The sequence below is a fragment of the Salvelinus namaycush genome, chromosome 12 (assembly GCF_016432855.1).
Source record: "Salvelinus namaycush isolate Seneca chromosome 12, SaNama_1.0, whole genome shotgun sequence".
In the NCBI taxonomy this organism is placed as follows: Eukaryota; Metazoa; Chordata; class Actinopteri; order Salmoniformes; family Salmonidae; genus Salvelinus; species Salvelinus namaycush.
This window is the reverse complement of record NC_052318.1, coordinates 47811615-47830429: the sequence shown is the minus strand read 5'-3', so window position 1 is coordinate 47830429 and position 18815 is coordinate 47811615. Positions and strand designations below refer to the sequence as shown.

The 18815-nt window shown below is 40.5% G+C and overlaps 2 protein-coding genes across 2 annotated transcripts; one reads left to right on the top strand and one right to left on the bottom strand.

Annotated features, from left to right (window-relative positions):
- The first annotated feature begins 3552 nt into the window (after positions 1-3552).
- On the top strand, positions 3553-14676 carry slc25a35 (solute carrier family 25 member 35). The gene is made up of 5 exons (XM_039005949.1): positions 3553-4132; positions 4912-4977; positions 5149-5301; positions 12055-12189; positions 12516-14676. The coding sequence occupies exons 1-5, from the start codon at positions 3761-3763 to the stop codon at positions 12684-12686; spliced, it is 897 nt and encodes a 298-aa protein (XP_038861877.1). The 5' UTR covers positions 3553-3760; the 3' UTR covers positions 12687-14676.
- A 1249-nt stretch (positions 14677-15925) lies between these two features.
- On the bottom strand, positions 15926-18664 carry rangrf (RAN guanine nucleotide release factor). Its single transcript, XM_039004877.1, has 6 exons — positions 18565-18664; positions 17984-18073; positions 17752-17868; positions 17212-17374; positions 16700-16794; positions 15926-16353 (listed from the first exon to the last, which is right to left on the bottom strand). Exons 2-6 carry the CDS (start codon positions 18061-18063, stop codon positions 16227-16229), a joined length of 582 nt encoding a protein of 193 aa, XP_038860805.1. The 5' UTR covers positions 18064-18073; positions 18565-18664; the 3' UTR covers positions 15926-16226.
- Between the last annotated feature and the right edge of the window lie 151 nt (positions 18665-18815).

The window sequence follows — 18815 nt, the reverse complement described above, 5'->3', positions numbered from 1 at the left end:
TTTCTCTTTTGGTCCATTCAACAACAGAGCGATACGAACCTTGTTTCAGCAGGATGTTGTATCTATACCTTATGTCATGCCTTATTGGAATGGATTTATTGATAATATCTGTTGGAAAAAAGTTTGGATGTTGCCAAACACATACCTACTTGTTAACAAAATTAAGGAAGTTTCCTTTAAAATTATTCAGAAATATTATCCTGCCAACCACTATATGAAGAAGTTTAAGGAAAACATAAACTCAAATTGCTCCTTTTGTAATGACCACCCAGAAACAGTGTTGCATCTTTTTTGGCATTGTATTCATGTAAGAAAACTGTGGCAAGACATCAGTATATTTATAATTTAACACTTTTATGAAGGTTTAACACTATTGTGGAGAGGTGTATTGCTTGGATTCTTTACCTACGATAGGAATAAGCTGAACATTTTTTATGTAATTAGTTTCATTATTCTTTTGGCCAAATTTCATATTCACAAATGTAAATTTACAAACAAAAAAACAAATTTTCTTACCCTACGAAAATAAATTGAAATGTATTTTAAGACAATTAAATACTCTACTAACAAAAAAAGTTGTTAGAATTATAAGTGTATGTATGTCCCTTAAGGTCCTTGTGTAATGTGATATTGTACCCCCTAGCTCAATTGTCCATTGTATATAATCTATATATCCTTGTGTTCCCACATGTACTTTCTGTATTGATTTGTTGTTAATAAAAATAAATTAACTTTGCGGTCCGCAAAAAATCGTTAAAGTGCATGCCGCCACCTACTGTGCTGGAATGTACGATCAATCATCATCTGCCCCATTCTGTACTACCATGAAAATAAAAAACTAAACAAATAAATCCCTGCCAATTTTTACCACAATCTCCCACCAAAACCCCTCCCCAACCCCCCATACCCCATTAAACTTGATCTATATCATCTGAACCACTCCATCCTTAGGATTGTTCAGCATGTCAACAACCATTTCAACAGTAGCATCTGTTACTCCCAATATCTATTTTGCCGTCTCCACAATAACCTTCAACCTGGCATTTCTGTTTTCCACAACCCGAGTCATATTGATAACCTTACCAATAAAAGCTATGAAGTCAACTTTATTCATTATCAAAATGTCATTTGACACCGCACATTCATGGGCGCAAGATCTCTGAATAGGCCTCAAAACCATGCCAGGACCAGCAGAAACACCAGCCCCTTACTACAGGAGCAGCCATGGAACTCTATTATTCCACACTGTAGTTCCACCAGCCTCTGCATACGATACATCATGACTAATTCTATATCTATGAGCATCTGTAGTCTCTCTCTGCACCTGGCATCCACCAAATGCTGCACTATGTTCCCCCTCACAATTACAACACTTCACTTTTACATTTCTCCTACATTCGCCGTAATCATGTTCCCCTCCACACTTTTTGCTTCCTTTACATTGAACAGCTACATGTCCCATTCTTTGGCATTTACAGTGCATTCAGAAAGTATTCAGACCCCTTGACTTTTTCCACATTTTTTTATTCTAAAGTGGATTAAATAAAACACAGTACCCCATAATAACAAAGTGAAAACAGGTTGTTAGACATTTTTGAAAATGTACTAAAAATAAAAAACTGAAATACCTTATTTACATAAGTATTCAGACCCTTTGCTATGAGACTCGAAATTGAGCTCAGGTGCATCCTGTTTCCAATGATCATCTTTGAGATGTTTCTACAACTTGATTGGAGTCCACCTGTGGTAAATTTAATTGATTGGACATGATTTGGAAAGGCACACACCTGTCTATATAAGGTCCCACAGTTGACAGTGCATGTCAGAGCAAAAACCAAGCCATGAGGTCGAAGGAATTGTCCGTAGAGCTCTGAGACAGGATTGTGTCAAGGCACAGCTCTGGGGAAGGGTACCAAAAAATGTCTCCAGCATTGAAGGTCCCCAAGAATTCAGTGGCCTCCATCATTCTTAATGGAAGAAGATTGGAACCTCCAAGACTCTTCCTACAGCTGGCCGCCCAGCCAAACTGAGAAACCAGCAATCAGGCCTTTATGGTAGAGTGGCCAGACGGAAGCCACTCCTCAGTAAAAGGCACATGACAGCCCGCTTGGAGTTTGCCAAAAGGAACCTAAAGGACTCTCAGACCATGAGAAACAAGATTCTCTGGTCTGATGAGGGGGGGGGGGGAGACACACTTTTAGAATAAGGCTGTAATGTAACAAAACGTGGAAAAGTCAAGGGGTCTGAATACTTTCCGAATGCACAGTAAAACAACGCAGTGCCCTCATGAACCCTTCCCAATTAGCTAGTTTATAGATGTGGCTAGAAACTTCAGTGAGAATTAAAAACGAAGTTGGGTTACCTGCCGCCCCAAGGTTAGAACTACATGTCTAGGGGTTCTGATGCTTCTAGCATTTTTTATAACATATCTACAGTATTTCACTTTTTAATGTGTATAGTATTGCTTACTAGATTTTGTCCAATTAATTCTGTAACCACTTCAAATCAGGGTTGATTGGAAAAAGTTTTCAAAAGAGGACATGTATTATATCTTTGTACTCCCTTGACGAAGGCCATGCCGCCGAAACGGGTCAGCGTTTTTAAACTTTGTTTCCATTGAACATGCCACACAAATGAAGGCATTTTAATTCATTATATGAAGAGTGCCTTGGTCCTCTTTTCTTTTTGATGACCAATTTACCCCTTTTACCAAAGAGCACCTTCTGTCTACCAAAATCTACTATTGTGTACCTTAGCAGTGCTTACTTCCCTTCGTTTTTGTTTCCATATACAAATTGTAATTTGTAACATATCATATAAAATAGATGATGGACATCCACAAATTAATGCATACCATACGAAATGTAACACATCATACTAATTGGAGTGTCCCAGATTTACGTTTACATGAAGGATTCAATTAATCTGGCCAGGGCCCCGGGTAGGTGTGTTTTGCACCCAGTAAAAATGTATTGTATTAGTTTTGGAACCGGACTGCCTCCTAGGCGTGAGCCAGGTGGCCTGTTCAAAGCCCACGGCGAAATCGTCTTAAGTAGGTGGAGTAATGAGTAGAAATCGGTGTTTTAACATGCAAAAGTGATTGCTTTTGATAAAAACACCATCTGCCTTCCCAATGAAACCTAGTTTAAAAACTCAAACATTTTATGGAAAAGAGATGTCTGTTTCTTGATGATACACCATGCTGTCTTGTCGACATGACCGAGAGGCGCAGATTCATGTTCAATTGGGGAGTGCGCTCACTGCTTTTGCCCGTTCACATCACCGGCGATAGATCGGTGCCCTGCAAGATCAGTATAATCAAATCCGCCCTATGTTACGTCTACCCCTGATTCCAGGTTGGCCAACGGTACTCTACATTGTGCTCTGATCGTCCAATCAAAAGAAGCCGGATGAAGGATGTGCGTTTTCATTGGGCAAGAAGACAAGCCAAGGCTTTGGATGGATTCATCAGCACATTGCACACGTGATATGTGCGCGCTGGTCCTGATTAGCTGATAAACAGCTGATGAACATGGCAAGGACACCGTTTAAAGGACAGACGAGAGGAAGGAATACAGAGTAGAAATACCACAATGGAACATACAAACAGTTTTTAGGGTTCGACCGATTGTTTATTATCGTCCCGCAGTAGTCTGTGACCTTGGGATTTTGACAGATTTTGCCTAGAACCGGCGATTTGTACTTCTACATATCCTTCATATACCGAATTTAATTTCGCTAAGGTCGAGCCCATTTAGCAATGGATTTTATATTGAGCGGGGCAGCTGCCTGCGGAGCTTGCCTGTTCACTAACCCACTGGAGGTTGTCAAAACTCGGATGCAATTACAAGGAGAGCTCAAAAGCCGGGGGACCTACCAGGTTTACTACCGCAACGTTTTCCACGCCTTTTACACTATCGGCAAAGTAGATGGACTCGCTGGTTTACAGAAAGGGTTGGTACCGGGACTTGTCTATCAGTTTTTCATGAATGGAGTGAGGCTTGGGTCGTATTCAATCATTGAGTCATCTGGATACATCCACACGGACGGGAGGGTTAGTGCTGCTAAAACCACACTAGCAGGGGCTGCCGCTGGAGTCGTGGGGGCAGTGATGGGAAGTCCCATCTACTTGGTGAGTATTGCGCATGCCCCGCATTATGGATTATCATTTGTGTGTTTACATTTTACGGCTAGTGAGTGACCATATACAGGTGCTTTTGAATGTCTGCCCAGTAGTTTTCAGTGGTGTAGCCTCCAGACAAGCGGTTCCCAACCTTTTCCCTTCCGGGTTCCACCAAATCACTGTCAAAAGCTCTTGAGGACCACCATTCGCGGAGTCGCAGAATCTTTTAGCTTGCTGGTCTAATTTGGTCAATTTTATGTAACAGATTAAAGGATTATTATTGTTTTTATATTAATATACACAATTTTCATTGAAGTAATGTAAAATTGCTTGATACTGTAATGAAACAGTAGGGAGCAGGTCTCGAACCCTCGACCTTCTAGCCCGAAGTCCGGCGCGCTAGCGACTGTGCCGCAAAAGTATACTCGTGCGGAAGAGTCGATTTCCGCGCCTATAAACCCAGGGTCGCTACACTACTCCCTCCTTTCAAAGAGCGTGTCCTCGCGCTAGCTTGCGACTCCACGTATTACAGGAACGCGCTCACCGGCCAAGCACACGCACTGTCGTGGGTGCAAGGTCCGATCACTTCTGACACTCGTGCGGCAGAGTCGATTTCCGCGCTTATAAACCCAGGCTCGTTACAATACCATTAATACTCCCATCTGTTTAAAAAATATATATAAAGTAAAATATTAGTAAAAATTATTAAAATCGCGGACCACTGCTCTAGACTTGAGGACAGTTGGTGAGATGAGTGAAGGCTTGACATTCCTGTTTCCATCACTCAGGTGAAGACTCACATTCAGAGTCAGGCCACTTCCTCTATAGCTGTTGGACATCAGTATCAACATCAGGTAAAGTCTAGTCCTCCATCAATCAAATAAATCATGTTTGTCTAATGTTCATATACATTGTAACTACTGTACTCACCCCTTCCATCCATTTCTACATCTTACTCCTCCATCTGTCCTTATACCCCTCCATCTCTCACCCCTTCTACCCCTCCACCCTTCCCTCTCTCTCAGGGCATGGTCCATGCTCTGGCAGCGATCCACAAGCAGCATGGTATCCTAGGCCTGTGGAGGGGCTCCAGTGCAGCTGTACCCAGGGTCAGCGTGGGGTCAGCCGCTCAACTCTACTCATTCGCTGCCTCCAAGGAGCTTGTCGTCGACCTACAGGTTAGGACGGGTTGTTAAGATGATTCTCTTGGGACAGACTGTTTAACATATCCTAAATTGAGTAGCTGTCCAGCGAGCAGGCAAGAGTTGGTCCTGTGATGCCAAGATTTGTGTGGTAGTACACTCTAAAAATTAGGGATTCAACTGGAGTTCTTCTAAGATCCTCGAAGAACCTTAAGGTTCCTGGCAATGAAAAACAGCCCCAAAAGGTTATTCGAAGAACTTCTTAGGTGTGTTCATCGAGGAACCCCCATTGTTGCTGGAGTTCTTCGGGGAACTTCGCAACTGAAAACGCCCGTGCCAAGATTGAATGCGCCAACAGTTTAAAAAGGTAAGTTGGGTTGATGTATGGCTCTGAATATGTATCGAGAGAATTTTTATAAAATACCAATGAATGACGAAGACAATTATTGTCTTCTGTGAATAGCTTCCTTAACGTTACTATAGCTGTCACGCTAGTTAGCTATAGTTCAGCAGAATTAACTTAAATATTAGAAAGCCGGGTTTGACAGTTGGCGTTGTATGAGCTACTGTACCATTAGCTATGTCCTAACTGGGCAGAACTAGGTTTGTATTATTTCCTGAACTATATTCTGTCCCATATTGTATATCGTTTCCATAAAGCCAACATGGCTTTACACTCATTAACGTAAGTTTCCAATCTAGAGCAGTTCTCACTTTTTTTTTGTTGTTGTGAGCATGAACTAGCTAACGTTAGCTTCGTTGACGTTAGCTAGCTAGCCAAAAAACATTTTTTGTTTTTGTTTAGCTAGCCAACTAAGGACGGTGACCTGTCCAGATGAGATGTTACAATGAACTGAATCGGGAAATGGAGGGCTTCCCCTTTATATAGCCTGCTACAGCATGCAATACTATACTATTATGAACTCACAAGGGGACATAACATTACGTTGTACAATAATTTCCCGTTTTGGAAAAGTTACATGTATGCCCCCTTGTGGAGGGAAATTAATAGCTTAGATGGAAGCTACAGATTGGATTCAAATGCATAATGGTATTAATACAGTGACTAGACTAGCTCTTTTGTATAAATGCATGCCCTTCAGAATCCAAACACAGTATTGCCACGCAGCAAAATGTTGCGTATAATCTTTCAAGTCAGCCTGATAAAATATTGAACAATTTGTGTCAAAGATAGCTTGAAATGTGATATTAGGCCTGTATGGCAGTACTTTTACTGTATTGGCTAGTGCTTTCTCCAATATGTTCTTCTATTTTGCATTCAAGTTTGTCGATGCCATTTATCTTTCAATATTCATTTAATATATATACAGTTGAAGTTGGAAGTTTACATACACCTTAGCCAAATACATTTAAACTCTGTTTTTCACAATTCCTGACATTTAATCAGAGTAAAAATTCCCTGTTTTAGGTCAGTTAGGATCACCACTTATTTAAGAATGTGAAATGTCAGAATGGTTTATTTCTTCACATTCCCAGTGGGTCAGGAGTTTACATGCACTCAATTAGTATGTGGTAGTATTGCCTTAAACGTTTTACCCAAGGTTAAATTGTTTTGGGTAGCCTTCCACAAGCTTCCCACAATAAATTGGGTGAATTTTGGCCCATTCCTATTGACAGAGCTGGTGTAACTGAGTCACGTTTGAAGGCCTCCTTGCTTGCACACACTTTTACAGTTCTGCCCACACATTTTCTATGGGTTTGAGGTCAGGGCTTTGTGATGGCCACTCCAATACATTGACTTTGCTGTCCTTAACCCAATTTGGAACAACTTTGGAATTATGCTTGGGGTCATTGTCCATTTGGAAGACCCATTTGCGACCAAGCTTTAACTTCCTGACTGATGTCTTGAGATGTTGCTTCAATATATCCACATAATTTTCCTTCCTCATGAAGCCATCTATTTTGAAGTGCATCAGTCCCTCCTGCAGCAAAGCACCCCCACAACATGATGCTGCCACCCCTGTGCTTCACAGTTGGGATGGTGTTCTTTGGCTTGCAAGCTTCCCCCTTTTTCCTCCAAACATAACAATGGTCATTATGGCCAAATGGTTATATTTTTGTTTCATTAGACCAGAGGACATTTCTCCAAAAAGTACAATCTTTGTCCCCATGTGCAGTTGCAAACTGTAGTCTGGCTTTTTTATGGCGGTTTTGAAGCAGTGGCTTCTGCTTGCTGAGCGGCCTTTCAGGTTATGTCCATATAGAACTAGTTTTACTGTGGATATCTTCCTCCAGCATCTTCACAAGGTCCTTTGCTGTTCTGGGATTTATTTGCACTTCTCACCAAAGTACGTTCATCTCTAGGAGACAGAACGCGTCTCCTTCCTGAGCGGCTGTATGACGTATGACGGCTGTGTGGTCCCATGGTGTTTATACTTGCATACTATTGTTTGTACAGATGAACGTTGTACCTTCAGGCATTTGGAAATTGCTCTATCAGGAGCTTCTAAAGCCATGACATAATTTTCTGGAATTTTCCAAGCTGTTTAGAAGCACAGTCAACTTAGTGTATGTAAACTTCTGACCCACTGGAATTGTGATACAGTGAAATAAGCTGTATGTAAACAATTGTTGGAAAAGTTACTTGTCATGCACAAAGTAGATGTCCTAACCGACTTGCCAAAACTATAGTTTAGCAAGAAATTTGTGGAGTGGTTGAAAAACGAGTTTTAATGACTCCAACCTAAGTGTATGTAAACTTCTGACTTCAACTGTTCTTTGACACATTTTCTCTTCCTTTGAAATTCTTTATAGAACAGAACATGGACACAATGCAATTGGGATCAAGAAGGTAAGGGTGTGTTGGACAACTGCACTTGAAGTGTACATTTAACCTACCTAGCAGTCAAAACAAACTGAAATCTATTAGCATACACATGTGTACAAATTATCTTTTCAGATCTTCTCAAAAATGAATCAAATCCATGGAATGGATATAGACCAAAATAATATTTAAAGGACTCCGTAAGGCTAGTGGCAAAATGATAGCAGAGTTAGAAGTGAGGCAGGGGTGAGGACATCATCCTGCTATTTCGGCAGCAGTCCCTGAAGGACAATACAGAACAGGCACACAGGTATTTGCTCTTATTCCTTCCCTTTCTCTAATGTAGCCAATACATAGTACATTAAAAATATGTATGTAGTAAGATCATTGCTTTACTAGGACTCGAGACCACAGCCCTTGCCCTACTTCAATGAGGACCCGAGTGGCCTTTATGTCTGTGACAAGGTATGCCTATGCACAAATAATCTGTTTCTTCATAAACATAAGTGTGCATGCTTAACACTACAGCTGAACATTTTTATGTTCTTTGTTAATTGTATGTGTATTAATATTTTCTTTTGTTGACACAGATTTCACCGCTCCCAACTGCACATCGGCGGAAATTCATTTCACAATGTGAGTGAAATCACGCTGTCCTTTGCTGGGGAGAAAATCCACGCCCTAGAGGACGTCCCCATGGGACTTGGGGCTCTGCTAGGGTTGTATTTATTTATTTTTTCGCCAGTAACATTTCCCAAACATGACAAAACACTTATGTTCTTAAGTTACTGTGTTCTGGGGATAAGAGAAGTTGGCGTGAAGTTATAAGGGCTGGTCTTAAAGATGGCAAACTTCCTAACAAAACTAAGTGGTTGTTGGACACACACACTAAAGCAAAAAATCTGTATTTAGCTTGAAGTCTACAATATTGTTAGTTTACCTATGATTAATGTATGGCTTTTATTGTACATAATTTTATAAAATAAGTTATTGTAATGAAAAGCTCTATATAAAGAAAATATATTATTATGGTCTGACTTATCTGCAGAAATTGTTATGTAAATTATTTTGTAAATATTAATTCACATTTGTGGTCCCACTAAATAAACAATTATTTAAATCAATATTGTTACTAAAATATTGTATAGGGAGTTAAAGAAATGAACCCCAAAAGGTTCTTTGAGGAAACATACTTTTTTTTTCTCCTAAGAATTTATAGGGATTCCCCACATTTTCAATTTGAAGAACCCCTAAAGGATACTCCAGGAACCTTTACCGTTTAGAGTGCAGGAGAAATGCAGGCACACAGTCTACAGGTTCAAAAGAGGAGCCAAGACAACTAGCTGTCTGTGTCAGGGATGAAGAGGGAATCTCAGGGAACAGGAGGGGTGAAAGGACCAATATTTAATTGTAGCTGGTGTGAAATGACTAGCTAGTTAGTGTGGTATGCGCTAATAGCGTTTCAATCGGTGACGTCACTTGTTCTGAGACCTTGAAGTAGTTGTTTCACTTGCTCTGCAAGGGCCACCGCTTTTGTGGAGCGATAGGTAACGATGCTTCATGGGATGTTGATGTGTGCAGAGGGTCCCTGGTTTGAGGAGAGGGACGGAAGAAACACTGTTACACCTGCTAAATCTAATTTCAGAGAGCTAAGTAGGCATAGACCAATCAATATCTTTGTCTCTGTTGGCCTATTCCATCATTAGGCCTATGCCCCATGAATGTTGGTAGTTTTTGACAATACAAACTCCACATCAAAGTAAATTTATAAAACAGATGTTAGTTGTGTTTTTATATCATAGAAGACAGAGGTATTTGGGCAGTTCCACGATAATGGAATTACTCTTTGACTCTGGCATACATTTTTAAAGTGAAAATTCAAACAAAACCATTGATTAAAATTTTTTGCAAACCATACAAGGCCTACGTTGAAAAATGTCACAAACACATTTACTGGAAGAACTGTGCAGATGCTAAGATTGGTGACAGAATTACAATAAAATCTCATGCGACCACGTTTTCCAAAAACTCTTAACCCTTTACACTCGTACCTGTATGCGGGTTGAAAATGACATATTTGCCCACTAAGCGCCTAAATTGGAACACAGTGGCTGTACAGTAACATGCTATAAATGTCAGAGCTCAGGTCTCCGCTTCACAGCACTGTATGGGTTTTGAATGACAGCCGTTCTGAATTTGAGCACTGCACGCAACAAGAAGTTGCCCCCATCCCTCCCACTAATTAGGAAACTTTTTTGTCTGAGTGAGCGAAATGCTGAAAATTAAGAGGACTGTATGTATTTTGAAAGATGAGACGTTGAGGATTATAATAAATGTCATACAAGCTAACCAAACAGCTGTGAGTCCAAATGTGTACTTCACATATCCATATAAAACTCAGGTCATAAAAAAGTAACTTATAGTTAATTACTCTGAGTCATAAAAGTGCATAGAAATTACTTAGGAACTGTGCACACTTTGGAGAGATGTGTGGTCACCCGGAGACACTAGTTAGTCCTCTCACTCAAACACGTGTACTTTTTTTGTCTTATGTTTCACACACCCCACATTTCCAGGATTCTTTTTTTATCATATTACTGAATGTATCCAGAGTATTTTCTGATTTCATTATCAACAAATGTGAAAAGTACAGTAAATCTAAAATGCACATAAAATCAACAGTGTAATGTTTGTATTCAGAATTACAGTGCATTTGGAAAGTATTCAGACCTCATGACTTTTTCCACATTTTGTTACGTTACAGCTTTATTCTAAAATGGATTACATTGATTTCCCCCCCTACACATAATACCCCATAATGACAAAGCAAAAACAGGTTTTTAGAGATTTTTGCAAATTTATGACAAAAAAAACATATCACATTTACATAAGAATTCAGACCCTTAACTAAAGTACTTTGTTGAAGCACCTTTGGCAGCGATTACAGCATCGAGTCTTCTTGGGTATGACGTTACAAGCTTGAAGAATTCTTAAAAGAATAATGTACAAATGTTATACAATCCAGGTGTGCAAAGCTCTTAGACTTACCCAGAAGGACTCAGATGATTCTAACATGTATTGACTCAGGGGTGTGAATACTTATGTAAATGAGATTTCTGTATTTCATTTTCAATAAATTTGATTACATTTCTAAAAACATGTTTTCACTTTGTCATTCTGGGGTATTTCCTTTAAAAGGTGCTCGAAAGCTTTTTTACTGTCATTCTTCATATATTTTATATTTGTTTCATAGTACGGTTTCTTAATTTTTTGTTTAGTTTAGTCACATGATTTCTCGATTTACAGTACATTTGATGATTAGCTGTCCAGCCAGACTTATTTGCCATTCCTTTTGCCTCATCCCTCTCAACCATACAATTTTTAAATTCCTTATCAATCCATGGGGATTTAACAGTTTTTACAGTATGTACTGTATATATGCCCTAGTTTCTAAAAATGGTGGCCTCTTAGCTTTCAATTGAAACCTATGAACGTCACATGGTGGTGCTCATGGGTTCTTTTAGATGGAAATGTGTAATTTCCCAATGTGTCCATTTGTAAATACTGTATTTAATGTACTTATGTACTTATGGTGACCACAGCAGTGCTCTGTATTTGGTAGGGTGTTCTCTGTTCATTTTGGGACATTTAACACCATTCATAATATTTTACCAGTTACATGGTGTTTACGTAACTCTGTTTGGTGGGGAAGAAATGACTAGCTATGTCATTATTCAGCTCCATCTAAACTAAATTGTTAACAGAAGTTTAATGTTACAGAACACTGCATCGATATTATTTTAGTCATATCAAATTATCTGCTATGTTAACAGCTGGATACTGGCGGTCGGACCATTAAGGGATGGTTCCATAGACACAGATAAAGCCTAGTCTTGGATTAAAAGGCACTTACAGTAGAGATTTTTTTTCCTATAAGTTATTTTCGGGAAACCAGCTCTAAGCATACCTCACAAAGTTACCCTTTTCTCTCTCCCCCCCACCAGGTGTTCCCAGAGGGCAGCTGGCTGGTAGCTCTGTGTGCAGGGATGATCAGCAGTGTGGTGGTGGTGGCAGCCATGACACCCTTTGACGTGGTCAGCACACGGCTCTACAACCAACCTGTGGATCATACAGGCAAGGTCAGTGGTTTACTTTACATGGTCCTTCCTGTGTGGCTCAGTTGGTAAGAGCATGGTGCTAGACTAGCAACACCAAGGTCCTGGGTTCTATTCCCGCAGTGATCACATGCACATACTAAAAATGTATGCTGTTTCAGCTCTGAAAAAAACTCTCGCGAGGGAAAGGGAGTGTTGAGCAAAATATGAAGATTAACATTCCTGCAGGTCTAGAGTATTGGTGAAAGGGACCCAAGTGACCCACTGTGTACCACATGAATTGTCTAAATGTAATTGTACTACTCTCTAACATGGCTCTGAAAACTGACTGGATATACTCTAATTTCCAGGGAGAGCTCTATAAAGGTTTTGGGGACTGCTTCTCGAAGACACTGAAGGTGGAGGGTGTGGCAGGGCTCTACAAAGGCCTGGGTGCATCCTACTTCCGTCTGGGGCCACACACCATCCTGTCTCTACTGTTCTGGGACGAACTGAGGAAGCTCTGGCAGCAGCACAGATAGTATCAGGAAAGGGAGACCCAGGCCGTATTCCAGGCCATCTGCAAAGCAGTTGCGCTGCATAAATTAACCAATGATTGCCAGGTCATCTACATTGCAGTCGGGCATCAGAATTATACTTTTTTTGTATGGTTTTATTTGTATCTTTTTCTCAAACAATAACAACCATACATAAACAAGACAAACAGACACACAAATTTAATCAAACATAAATGGCATCACATCTGCTCAGGCCCACGTGTTCCCACTGCAACCATACGCATCACGTATGTCTCAACCACACTCCCCCTCATCCTCCATCCCCTGGAACATTCCAGTGCTTGTAGCACTCTGCCATATGGCCTCAAATTGCACTGTTCTATTTTTATCCGTAGCCCACACCTTTTCAATATTTACATAATACATTTGATTCATACCACTGTCATATTGATGGAGGATAATTTGATTTCCAGTTTTTGAGAAGTAAAAAAAAAAAATTTTTGACAAAGTATGGTCCACTTGATTTGAGTATCTCACCGCACCCTAATATGCCACATCTTGAAATATGCAGATAGACAGATTAAAAGTAAAATTACATTGTAATACTTCTGACAGCCAACTGTCTAACTCCGCCCATAACTTTTGGATTTAGCACTCCCAGAAGGCATGGATTATTAAATCCATGTTAGTTTTACACTTGAGACATGACTGCTGTTGTGCTGTAGAATTTGTGAATTTTGTCTCTTGTATAATAAATTCTATAAATTAGTTTATACTGGATTAAGCGTACATTTTCGTTAACTGTAATTTCGTTAGTTATGTTCCAACACTCCATCTTGTGCCAGGCATCAGAATTCAATGCGGTTACTGACATCCAGGAGTTGGGATGTGGTGCGTGACTGCAATGTAGGTGGGCCTGAACATGGACGCAGTCAGGTATAAAGATAAAGACTCATTAAGCCAGAGATTCACAGGTTAAATGATCCCTCATTTAATGAGTTTGTAGCCTGATCCCAGATCTGTTTGTTCAGTCTTGCCAACTCCTATGGTCATTGACTATACAGCGTAAACAGATCTGGGACCAGGCTTATGCATTTGGTCTTGAGATATATGTAAATAGCGGAGGAGTTTACTTCTGTGTGTCAACTTTTTTTTAAAAAGTTGAGCAAAGGTCTTTGTTCGACACTCCAAATAAGAATCTAATTCAAACTGGTTTCTGATCTATGAAGCACAATGAGGTAACAATAGGCTGCTGTGGTTGCTGACACGTTGTGGTATGCAGTAGAATAGTTTATCCATCCAATAAGAATAGGAAGATGTTTCTGAGTCAGAGTAGTTCCTCATTCTTCTGCAGAATGTTCGTCACAAGCTTCCTCCACTTGTACTAATGACAACGCCCTTACCTCATCAAGTTACTGACTGGTGTGAATTGATGTAGCTTGAGTACTAGGAAACCTCTATTACACAATTTAATCTACAGAGAATTAGAACATCTACAGATTAGGCAAGACTTCTTCAAACGTACATGAACAATCTCAGCACAGTATTAATATAGAAAGCATCGACCTTCAGAGTAGATTTAATGATTTACAAACCCATCGCAACAATTGTTTTCACACATTTAATATAAATTTATGGCAGAAATTAGACATGAGTTTATTTTTATAAAGTATAGTGGGATTTGTTCATACCGCTTGCCTTACTGTAAAATTGCTCCCTGGATGTATAGCTTACTGCTTCTATTGATTCTAAGGTTGACTGATATTGTACATTGGGTCTGCTTACTTGACACAGCTGGGTTATTTAATTGCTGTACATCCATTACAGGCATTTTGATATCTCTAATGAATGTATTAATTGTCTTGTCTAGATTCAATCTCTGAAGGATATTTATTTACTAACATGTGACTCTGATATTGGTTTGTTACACAGCCATATGCAGTGCCATGTAATGTAATTTTGTAGGATGCAAAACAGCCCCCCCCCCCCAAAAAAATAAATAAAAAACATAATACTTGTAATTGCTGTCAAATGGAGATGAATATTTCCTTTTCAAGGGTAGCAGTTAAACATGGCTTGTTTTCCATTGCCAAGGAGATGACAAGTGAAGGAAATAGCAAAGTGAAAATGTTGCAACTTCACTGATTATGAGCTTATAGTGAATGCTCAGACTTCGGATTAAAATTGAACAAAAATAGTAACGCAACATGCAACAATTTCAAAGATTTGACTGAGTTACAGATCATAAGGAAATCAGTCAATTTAAATAAATTCATTGGGCCCTAATCTATGGATTTCACGACTGGGAATAGAGATAGAAAAGGTAGGGGCGTGGATCAGAAAATCAGTCAGTATCTGGTGTGACCACCATTTGCCCCCATGCAGAGCGACACATCTCCTTCGCATAGAGTTGATCAGGCTGTTGATTGTGGCCTGTGGAATTTTGTTCCACTACTCTTCAATGGCTGTGCGAAGTTGCAGGATATTGGCGGAAACTGGAACATGCTGTCGTGCACATCGATCCAGAGCATCCCAAACATGCTCAATGGGTGACATGTTTGGTGAGTATGCAGGCAATGGAAGAACTGTGACATTTTCAGCTTCCAGGAATTGTGTACAGATCCTTGTGACACGGGCAGTGCATTATCATGCTAAAACATGAGGTGATGGAGGTGGATGAATGGCATGACAATGGGTCTCAGGATCTCGTCACGGTATCTCTGTGAATTCAAATTGCCATCGATAAAATGCAATTGTGCTCGTTGTACGTAGCTTATGCCTGCCCATAACCCCACCGCCACCATGGGCACTCTGTTCACAACATTGACATCAGCAAACTGCTCGCCCACATGACTCTATACACGCGGTCTGACATCTGCCCGGTACAGTTGAAACCGGGATTCATCCGCCAAGAGCACTGCAAAATTCTCTAAAACTACATTGGAGGCAGCTTATGGTAGAGAAATTTAACAGTCAATTCTCTGGCAACTGCTCTGGTGGACATTCCTGCAGTCAGCATGCCAATTGCACACTCCCTCAAAACTAGAGACAATCTTTGGCAGTGTTGTGTGACAAAACTGCACATTTTAGAATGGCCTTTTGTCCCCAGCACAAGGTGCACCTGTGTAATGCTAATGCTGTTTAATCAGCTTCTTGATATGCCACACCTGTCAGGTGGATGGATTATCTTGGCATAGGAGAAATGCTCACTAACAGGGATGTAAACAAATTTGTGCACAAAATTTGAGAGATAAGATTGTGCATATGGAACATTTCTGGGATCTTTTATTTCAGCTCATGAAACATGGGACCAACACTTTACATGTTGCGTTTATATTTTTGTTCAGTATAATATCAGCATAAGCTAAGTTCATACAATTTAAGTAAACACAAATGATACCATGAGAAGACAACCAAAACCAAAGAGCAATCTTGAGTGGTTTTTACTGTGACCAGTAACTTGCATATTACATTATGTCCGTCTGAGAGTACAAAAAGATTGGAGATGAGTGTAATGGCAATGTCTGTTGAAGCGGTGTGGTGGGCTGGACCTGAACCCCTCTTCTACCCAAACACGCCTGGGTCGTGTAGTCTGAGAGACTGCAGTAAACGCTGGAAGTCCTGTAGCGTCCATGGCTCTGTGTCCTCCTGCTGCTCTCCTCCCATCCCCACTGCACTGCTGCTGCCAGGGCTGGGAGGGCAGAGAGGAGAGGGGGACGGGAGAGGTTAGGGAAAAGGAGTAGCGCTTAACAGGCAGCTTAGGAAAACGTGGTAATAGCAATGAAAACATTGATACCCTGTTTTCAGTTTAATTTATATTAATATAAAATAACACCTTTAGCCTAGATTATGCTCTACCTATGCTTTATCCATATATGACAAAAAAAAAAAAAATGATTTTGTGAAATTATATTTAACGTCTTCTATTTCACAAAGCACCAGGGATAGACAGGAGTCCCCTATGGGAACTGTTCAATAGTAGTGCACTATATAGGGAATACGGTGGCACTTGGGACAACCACCCTGTATAACCTCACCTTATGCTGAGGGGGTCGTTGAAGGTCACTAGAACATCCGTAGAGAACTGTGGTAGTCGGAACAGGCCAAGGTGAATGGTCACTGTATTTTTGGCCTGGAGGAAGGAATGCAACAAAATAAGGTACAATTCTAAATAAAAAGGAACCAGAGCTGGAACAGTTCAAATAGAGTTTACCAACAGTTGAGGTGAATGCCATAAACCTCCACATGGTCTCAAGACTATATAACTGCAATTGACATGACCCTTCTGACTGTGACAAGGAAAAGACTAGCACTTGTGCATTTCCTAAAAAGACTCGGCTATAAATCCTCTTGAGCATAGGACACATGACTACCAAGGTGAATGGGCATTACTGTTTGTGCAAAGGGTTGTGAATTGACACGTGAGGCTGCGGGTGAGATTGTCAGTCAGAGGTCACAGTGCACTTACTTTCCCTTTCAAAAAACAAGGTTACAATTTCACTAAGAATAAATACATTTTCAAAACTAAGAAAGAAACAGACAGACGTACTTCCTCATTGAACTTGGCCACACACTGTGTTCCAGTGAGCAGAAAGGCAGAGCTGCACTCCTCCAGGGAGAGGTCTGACTTGGGCAAGGCCACCACAGCCCTGACCTCTGATGTCCCTGGAGCCGATGCCTTGTTGCTCCCTGCTACATCCTCAAAGTGGTACCTCAAGGTCAAAGGTAACGTTAAGAGGTGAGGCTGAGCAGTGAGCACTTCCTATTGCAATTCTTGACTTGGACTGAAAAATGTGCTGGTACTGTTCATATATAGGTGGAAAAACACCACAATAGTTTTGAGCTAAAATCTATAAGATGCAGGAACTCAAAACCTAGAACATTTGAGGTGCCAGTACTCAGTTCCGGTGAGCTTCTGCTCAAGTAAATCACTGCAAAAACACACAGGATTCATCCTAAATGGCACTCGTCTACATATAGTGCACTACTTTTGACCAGAGCCTTATGAACCTTGGTCAAAAGTAGTGTGCACTATAAAGAGAATAGGGTCCCATTTGGGATGCACTCACTTCACAATTTTGGTGCATACCTGGCAGCGTCTCCATTCTGGACATGGCTCTGTAACTCTAGTAGTTCCACGATGATGCTCTGGTCATTGTGGTCGTGGGCAAAAACCTCCTGGTTGTCTGGAATCTCCCTCAACTCACTGCTCATATACAAAGGGGGGGGGGGGTAAATGTGCTCTTGAGACAGTTCAGCTTTCCCTCCGCAGCTGACAGTGTTAACCATAGAAATGTGTTGATCATGATATTTAGTCTCACCTGATGTCTTTGGCACTGTGAGGGATGGTGGCTGACAGGGCTCCTCCAAATAGAGGACGACCCACTGTGGCGTTCTGCATTCTGGAGGAACTAGGGGAAATCAAATAGACAGGGCGCTAAATTAGAGACTTGTGGGGCGGGCTCATTAGGGAGTTATGAGGGATGGCACATCATCAGCATTCATATTTAACTCTTGAAAACCGTTATCTGTAGGGTTTTCAGCGGTTAGCTTCGCTTACGGTTGTCTTCTTGTGAACTACAATTCCGAGGCTGTGTTTTAACGTTAAGAAACGTCAATAATTATTGCTTGTGAAACAGTTTTTGAGACATAAGGGGCATATGCAGCATATCTTTCATATCAGCGAGAAATAATCTTTCGAATGAAAAATATGCACTCATTGCAGCAGTTTTGCACAGATCCATATGCTGTGTTAGCACTTGATCATGACTCTCAGTTCCATTACATTACACTTAAGTCATTGAGACATCCATTATTTAGGTACCCGCTACTCAATCACAACATCAGCGAATAAACCGCTGGTATTCATTTTTACAGTTAATCAAAACTTGTATCAACCTACCTGAGTTTTTGTACGCACTTAAGACAACACAAAAACACAGCACGAAGGGCTACAAAGCTGCCATTTTTATTGGCGGAAGTAAATACTGAAAACAGACACGTACAAGCAGAAAATAGTCTGTCCCCGCGACGTAATGGCTAGAGAGGTACTGCCATCTAGCGAACATCGGCAGAACGTCAGCTAAATGGTCTAAAATATAAATGTTCTTTTGCAAGTGTATTCTTGAGAAGAAATCACGGTACCCAAAACCA

What these genes read in the sequence shown, in the direction of transcription:
- slc25a35 (XM_039005949.1), top strand. Translation starts at nt 3,761, where the DNA reads ATGGATTTTATATTGAGCGGGGCAGCTGCCTGCGGAGCTTGCCTGTTC. An exon ending in AGCTTGTCGTCGACCTACAG is followed by an intron (nt 5,302 to 12,054) that starts GTTAGGACGGGT and finishes CCCCCCCACCAG; the next exon opens with GTGTTCCCAGAGGGCAGCTG. An exon ending in CTGTGGATCATACAGGCAAG is followed by an intron (nt 12,190 to 12,515) that starts GTCAGTGGTTTA and finishes TCTAATTTCCAG; the next exon opens with GGAGAGCTCTATAAAGGTTT.
- rangrf (XM_039004877.1), bottom strand. Translation starts at nt 18,063, where the DNA reads ATGCAGAACGCCACAGTGGGTCGTCCTCTATTTGGAGGAGCCCTGTCA. An exon ending in CACAGTGCCAAAGACATCAG is followed by an intron (nt 17,869 to 17,983) that starts GTGAGACTAAAT and finishes GTATATGAGCAG; the next exon opens with TGAGTTGAGGGAGATTCCAG. An exon ending in CAGAATGGAGACGCTGCCAG is followed by an intron (nt 17,375 to 17,751) that starts GTATGCACCAAA and finishes TTTGACCTTGAG; the next exon opens with GTACCACTTTGAGGATGTAG.